The following is a 7,781-nucleotide window of genomic DNA, read 5'->3' on the forward strand; positions in this document are numbered from 1 at the left end:
CTGTCGATTTTCAGAAAAATCAAAGGATTGATTGGGGGAGAGACAGGGACCAATAATAATAATATTACTAATAATAAAAATAATGGTTGTGAAAAACACTTGAGAGACGACAGCTTGTCTCAGTCAATCACCTTAAGGATGATACAACGAAACAATGTTGCTCTATTTTTCACTACATCCATTAACTAAAAATAAAATCCGAAAGTCCATTAAATTACTTCCAAAGTTGGGACCAGAGGGAATAGAGATTTCAGTGCAAACACAGAGGTTGCACTCTCAACAACTTTGCAAGCGATGATGAAATAACTAGCTGCTAAAATATTAACAAACACTCCCAACATTCAAAAGCTACCCTTCAGTATGCAAGTTTATCCTGTGTAATCAATATCTTCCACATTTTCAACTCCCATGTCGGCTGTTCAAAAGTGATGATACTGTTGAAACACGGCACACTGTGTTTTCTTAATTTCTTGCCCTTTTGTGTTCAGGAGCGCAAAAATGTCAAATTTTTTATTTAATGCACTATGGAGACATGCAACCTTTCGCTCTGCACTGAAATCTCTTCTCTTTTCGGGGGAGGGGGTGTCAAACTGTTTATGCAGCTTCAAATTAATTTGCATTTTCTGTATTTTAATGTTATTTAGAAATTGATTGCTACTGTAGAAATTTACCAGCTTCACCTATGTTTTTTATTTTAAGCATAATGAGGATTTCTGCTGGGAGTAAAGCAGATTCCCCAGCACACATGAAGCACTGAAAAAGAAATAGCATTAAAGTGACAGTGACAACTTTCCACCTTAAGGGTGTCTACATCCACATTGTGTCAAGAATTATACACAGCAAGAAAGTTCACTAAGCTTAAAGGAAACAACTCGGATATCACATGCACAGCACCCTGGTGTCACAGACAGAACAGACGGTTCTTCTCAAGCTACTTACTGAAGTCGCCTGTAAGGAAGAGGGCTTCTGCAGCTGGAGCCCATTCTTTAAAATACAGGCTGTTGTCAGGCCTTCGCTGCACACCGAAGGTATTATAACTGCGTGTGAACTGGTCAAAGCCTCCCTCAGCCTCTTCCAGCAGGAAAAGTTGCTTCTGTAGCAACTCATACCTTCAAAGCACAGAGAACACATAAAAACACGCATGAATGAAAGTCCTCCAGTTAATGTACCATTTGATGATTATATCTGATATTATACAGTATATTATGCTGAATAGATTTCAGGAATTCTGCACAGAATAACTTGCAACTGATTTTTCCTCCCATTGCATCAAGCTGTCTCCTCTGCTTCTACTTCAGCGGGCATGTTCCCTTTTTTTTTCTCCACAGTAACTTTCTCTGGATCGAATCAGCTGTGGATTTATAATAAATCTGAGGTTAATTCTTTAAAAACTTACCCATTTATCTCATTTGGGTTTTCTTTTAAAAGATTTTTCATTTTTATTAATGTTTACTCTCTGTAAGTGGAAGAATTACCGTTGTGTAACTTTTAAAATATGCAATAAAATCATTCTTGCGAAATTCATCACTGTGCAGTTATTATTTTTTATTTAACTGTGTATTCATGTATATATTTATCTAATTATTTTTTAGTTAGCTGTGTAACTGTGCACTAACCATGAGTAGCTCTCCTAATTTCTGCTAATTGTATTTTGAAAGGTACCATACAAAGGCTTTCGATTTCATTCTAGTGTCATAATTTACATATAAATAAAAACAAAACAAACAGAATATCATATATTATTTTATAAACATTTTCCAAGTTATATAAAGTAAAAGATCATTTGAAATTACATTGATTCAATTATTTACTTGTAAGTAGAGCAACACAAGAGCAAGGGCATGTAAACACACACAAAAAAAATCATCGCTAAGCACCAAATTATAAAATCAAAATCATACATTTCCTTAGGGATTGATAAAGTGTTCTGATTCTGATTCAGGTATGAGAAAATGAAGTCCCTCTGCTGTACTCTGTCGATGTTCAAAAATTATTCTAAAAACAATCACAGTCAGAAGGTTTCACCATTCATTTGTGTTGTTCTACGCTAGATCATAGATCATAACTGTTAAAACATTCTCTTATGCACTTCATGCATGTATCGATATGCATATGAAAGTCGTCCATAGAAGATATATTTGGGGGGAGGGACCCAAAAAACAAGCACATTCAGCGGCTCATAATATTTCTGTGCTCACAAGGTTCCAAGGTCTACCCTCAGGATGCAAACCTGCCTCATAGCATCAAGAATGTGTGACTACAGACATATCCTGAGAGATAAACCTGTCCGTTACCTTCAACTGCAAAGGACAGACTAACTACTTTGCAATTTATCTCACTTAAGTTCCAGCAGCCAAGCCGGTGTCCATATCAGATCCCCTCCCGGTAAAGAAAGCCTCTTGCAACCAGCAGAGTTAAGTGCACTCCCTCCCCTATAGCCCTGAAGCCAAGCTCAGACTGGCCTATGAATGCCCTGGGGCTAGTGATGATGGGCTGAAGTAACAGCGCCATTTCTCAGCAGCTGCTCCCTGTGTTGAGCATAGTGGGTACAGACAGTGGTTGCCAAATGTAAACCTTTTAAGTCCAACGAACGCTGCCACATGCTTCCTTTGCCATTTTGTCACAGTTTCAAGAATATACTGAGAAAATGGACAAAGGATGGATTCACACTGTGGCAGTGCTTCAGTGCCACAGTATTAGAAGGCATGAAAGTCATGTCTGTTATCATTACTAATGGGTTCAAGGAGGTTGGAGCAGAGGGACTCAAGAGCCAAAATCCAGTAGTGTATGAATGCAGTCATCTTTTACATTGGTTCTACTTCAGATAAAACATAGTGAGTTTGGTTGGATGGGTTAAAGGTACAGCAAAAACAAATGTTACTCTTATCAAATATAAATCAAACACATGCAGTATATCTCTCCTTTCCGCCCTGTGCATTTATCTAAAAATTGAGTTTGGATTAAGTTGTTAACTGTCCTCACCTCAATCCTCACACTGGCTTTATATTTCCATAAATATCCAAATGTTTTACATTAGTTGCAAATTCTACAGATTACTACAGTACTGGACTGCACATGGTATCCATAGTCAAAATTTGTCTGCGAAACATTCTACCATCTCCACCCACTTTTCTTCACTGTTAGCCATGAAGTCCTGAAGCTAGCAGATCAGAATCATGACTGCAAAACTAGCGGTCTCCCCACAACTTCTCTCTTCCTTCTTACATTCCCTGAAAACTAGATTATTTGTCAGACAATGAAAATATGTGTGTATTTTATATTTTCAATTGTAGTCAGATGTTTAACCTCCTAGGACCTGGCGTCCACATATGTGGACATCACATTTTGGGTTATTTAGACCAAAATACTCAATCTTGCTCTACAAGGGCCTGATATCCACTTACGAGGACATTATACTGCAACTGTTCTATCGAAATTTTAAATGAATATCTCATATGTGGCTCTCATTTTTCTTAGAAACCAAAATTAGGTAAAAATCAAAAATCAAAAATCGGGTAGTTCTTCGTTTTTATATTCATCAGGTCCCAATATGCCCAAATATCACAGAGAAATTAAAAATGCATGCCAAGGAAGAGTTCGGGTCTTAGGAGGTTAAAAAATATAATCATTATGCAATGTGATATATCTTATTAGTACTTGATCTCTTTGCATATTAAGAGCCATAAACCCAAATAATGCCATTCTTAGCCCTTTGACCACAGTGGAAAGAAGCTGTACACTGTTAATATGCCCAAACGAACAAATTCTATATGCTATTTAGTGAAGCTTAAAGTATGATATGAAAGAACACTGTTTACTAATCCACTCCTTTTACATAATGCTGGGGTCCATTATCAATACCAAAATATTGATAATGGACTAAGAGAGATGAGACAGACCTCTGGTACATGGCTGAATTTTATAACAGGCTTCTCTATAGTGCAAAGCAATATTTCAGTTTCCGAGAGATACACCGCTGCTCATTTTGAGGTAGCAAACGACTAGAGACACTACTAATCCCTGTTGCTTGAAATTACAAAAGTGTTTTGTCCCGTCTCCCATTCAGTGGTAATAGAGCAGTGGGAGATTATAGATGTGAAGAACAGATTTCTGTCCTGGATCTCTTATCTTTTGGTTTAGATAACTTCTCTATCTACAAAGATATTGGAAAAGAAAAATATCCTGTGGCACAATTGAGAGATCACACTTACTGCAACACCACTTCATACAACAAAATTCTCATCCCCGTGTCAGATAACGGACAGTTTTAGACAGAAAACACATTTTCACTTAAAATATCAAGTTGGCCAAATATTCCTTAAAGGCTATAAGTTTGGTTTAAACTGCAAAGACAGAATATTCATTCATCAATGTTTGTTTAGAAAGTAACTATGTTGTTGCTATGTACAACTGCATAAGGACACCATAAGAATGATGTTATTTTTGTACAAGATGAGCAAATATGGATTAATTTAGAATATATGATATATGCATATCTGTGGGATATACATGGTTTAATTAACAGCAGGCATCTGTACCTAGTAGTCTTGTAGTAGCCTTCATTGGCTTTATTAAATTGCCTGCAACTTTAGAGGACTAACTGGTCACAACCAAAGTGAGTTCTAGGTATTAATCCATAACTTCATCAATCATTCATATCTAATAATGACTCCGGACGTAAAGAAATGATCAGTCAGAACCTTATGTTTAATACATTTCTGTAAATCAAATGTAATGTTTTAGAGTTATGTTCTCACTCTCACTGTCTTGGGAGGTGGTACTGACATAATGTTGCTGACAATCAGTTGACTTGGATGGTGATCACAGCCCTTCAGGGTCTTCTAGGCTACAAAAGCTTGTCAAAATAAACAGCCAAGCTTTTACTTAAATCCCATGTGGTGTCAGTCCTCTTGGTTTATGTTTTGGTAGTTTCTATTCAATACTAAAAATGTGCATTTTCCTTTTCAGGCTTTTTTTAAACATTTTTGTGCACATGGGTGTTTTACACTTTATTGGTAATTACCCCAAGTACCAAAGTACAGCAACCAACGCCAATAAACACTTAATAGTATCATTAATTAAATAAGGTCTCGCTACACATGGACAGAACTTTGTGCTTATGAAGTCATAAATTAGTAAAACTACTGTATGGCATAAATTTTATGTGTCCCTCAAATACACTGAGGTACCACTTCCTTTATGCAAGGATGTGATTTCAAACAGTAAAAATAAAGTAAAAATATTTGCTCTTTTTCTCAAAGTTACATGCTGAGACCATGAGGACAAGAGGGAAAACGTAGACCTTTGGATAAAGCTCTGCTGAAAGCAAGACCAAAGTCCAGAAGGCACAAAAGGAAGCTAATGAGCTGGCAACAGCTCTATTGAAAATCAGAGTTAGGGTTTAGCAGGTGCTTGAGAAGGTAAGCCAGAAAAGAGCTCACCATTGAGAAATCTGAGGCTCAAATATCGTCCAAGAAAGCAGACCAGCTGGAGACACTCTCCTGAATACGAGAAATGGGGCTCAGAAACAGCTGGAAAAACTTGACTTCAACTCTGAAGCACACAGAGAAGCAGTGGAGAATCGATCATCTCCAGTGGGAGAAGATCTTCCCTCCTCTGGGCCACAAAAGAAGCAAACTCTGCAGGAGACTGAAGTGGAGTGGGCAAAAAAGCAGAGCAGCATGACGTCGAGATTGGATAATCCGAAGACAAAAAGACCATAAAGAAAAGTTGAATAGTCAAGCTCTTCCCATGCCCAGCAGCAGGAATGGATGCCAACTAGAATTTCTCTCTTGGGAGCTGGGCAGGAGGGTCTCTTTGGAGATTTTGTCACATTTATATTAAGTTACAAAACTTGGGCTTGGTTGAAAACCTTTTTCAAGGAGCTGTTGTTCATCTTAACACACTTATACTTTACCATGGCACCTTTCTTTTGATTCTAGTGTCAAATGCCATTTTTTCAGTGCAACTGTTCAATGACAGTTAATTTTGAAATTAAGAAAATGAACCAAGTTCAAAGAAATATCTTAGCGGTTAAAGTAAGAAAGAAATGAATAAAGCATTTAAACAAGACAGCTTAAAACAACATGCTTTGGTAGTAGGGTTTTTCTTGCCTTGGAAAACGCACGACGGTGAGCACAATCAGTACGTTTTACTTTATCTGACAGAAATCAACACAGTTTCACAGTGCTCACAGTGACAATGCTAATTTGTTAATGTTACAAGGTCTAATGTCGACCACACAACCATCTATTTTTGTGTTTTGTTGTGCTAATGAGCAGTTAACTCAAAGTACATGTGAGGGTCACCTTCACTTGATTAGACATTGCACAAACCTTTATCTTGCCTCAAAGCTCTAATTATAAAAGCATAACAATGCAGAATTTTCTTTCTGGTGTTGACCAGAAACATAATAATGATAACCAGCAGACTTTACCTAGTCTTCATTATATATCAAATTGACCTTATGCGAATGTCTTTAATGAATCTACTAACTACAATAATTGGATTATAATTGGAATCATGTGTTCATGTAGTTTCATGGCTGAGCCTGATTGTGCGTGTAGAAAAATTCTGAAACTAAGGATAAATGATTTGTTCTCCTCCTCTCTTCTATCCGTCTCCCCAATCATGATGGAGTAGATGGAAATAGTTCTCTGAATCATCTGTTAAAGAGCCTGATGGCCAAAGTGAAGGCCTCGGCGATGTGCATTTGTCACTACATCTCATGACAGAGCAGAATCGTGATTCTTCCATTGCCTCCTCGTATGACCTTGCTGTGCCCGAGGACGAGGTTGCAAAAAAAGCATCTGATTATTTTTGTAAATATGGCATCACTGCTGGACACTGCTGTCTGTGTCCATGCAAGAATGAATGAATGGAACATTATACTGTAGCTCAGGTCATGTTCAGATTACTGAAGACAGTCATCTTCTCATTTCTGGCACGAAGGAAGTGGTTCAGGAGTTGCTTGGCTTGAATCCAGTATGCGTGTGCGGCCTCTCAAACTGCTACAAAGAACCACAAAGTATTCTTAATCACGTCTTTGCTGTTCTGAACTTCACCAGGTGCGCAAGTTGGGAAAGAAAAATGTGTCTACAGCACAGATGATGATGAAAGGTTGGACTGACAAAAAAAAAAAAAAAAAGCGCTAAAGCCAGACAATTTGAAACAGCAGATAAAGTGTCAGTTTTCTTGCCCAATTCTTTCCCAGTCTGCATGGGTGTTACAGCAGGCCCTATGCTGTGAACGGATTTAGATTATCACCACATCGGATTAGTTGTGTTGATGCAGACAATGTCACGTGAATAAGTTAAAACCATATTATTAGTGAGAGAAGACTGTGTCTGATTCAAACTCTTGTCAAAAATAGTAAAGCTGCCTTGATGTTGTCCTCTGCTGCACTTTTGCTGTGTCGTAATCGGGTGTTGACATTTCCTTTGCTGCAACTATGTAGTTTTCCTGCATTTCTGGACTTTAGTAGTGAGGAGGTAGACTGCTTGAAACTTGTAGTACACATCCGATCAAATCCCAGTGAATACAGGTGTCTTTAGATCAGACAGTGAATCATTGACCATGTTTAATTTATTATTATCATTATTATTATTTTTAGATTTTTGTTGTGTGTTTGTTTCCCTGAGGTAAGTTTTACCCTCTCAAAAGAGATAATAGCTACTGTAACTAAAATACGGGTCAATCCTTTAAAGAGGGTTGGTGAAGATGCATGCATGAGGCCGCCTACAGGGAGGAGGTGGATCGTCTGGCTGAGTGGTGCGACAGAA

General features: G+C 37.8%; 1 protein-coding gene across 1 annotated transcript in view; it reads right to left on the minus strand.

Moving 5' to 3' along the window:
• gbe1b (glucan (1,4-alpha-), branching enzyme 1b) overlaps nt 1–7,781 on the minus strand; it is a 106,652-nt gene that overhangs the window by 87,320 nt on the left and 11,551 nt on the right. Inside the window, exon 2 of the mRNA XM_005735981.1 lies at nt 940–1,109. Coding sequence (XP_005736038.1) covers nt 940–1,109 — 170 coding nt within the window. The remainder of the gene's footprint in view (nt 1–939; nt 1,110–7,781) is intronic.

The sequence above is a fragment of the Pundamilia nyererei genome, unplaced genomic scaffold (genome assembly GCF_000239375.1).
Source record: "Pundamilia nyererei isolate P.nyererei 1_Seehausen unplaced genomic scaffold, PunNye1.0 scaffold00066, whole genome shotgun sequence".
Classification (NCBI taxonomy): domain Eukaryota; kingdom Metazoa; phylum Chordata; class Actinopteri; order Cichliformes; family Cichlidae; genus Pundamilia; species Pundamilia nyererei.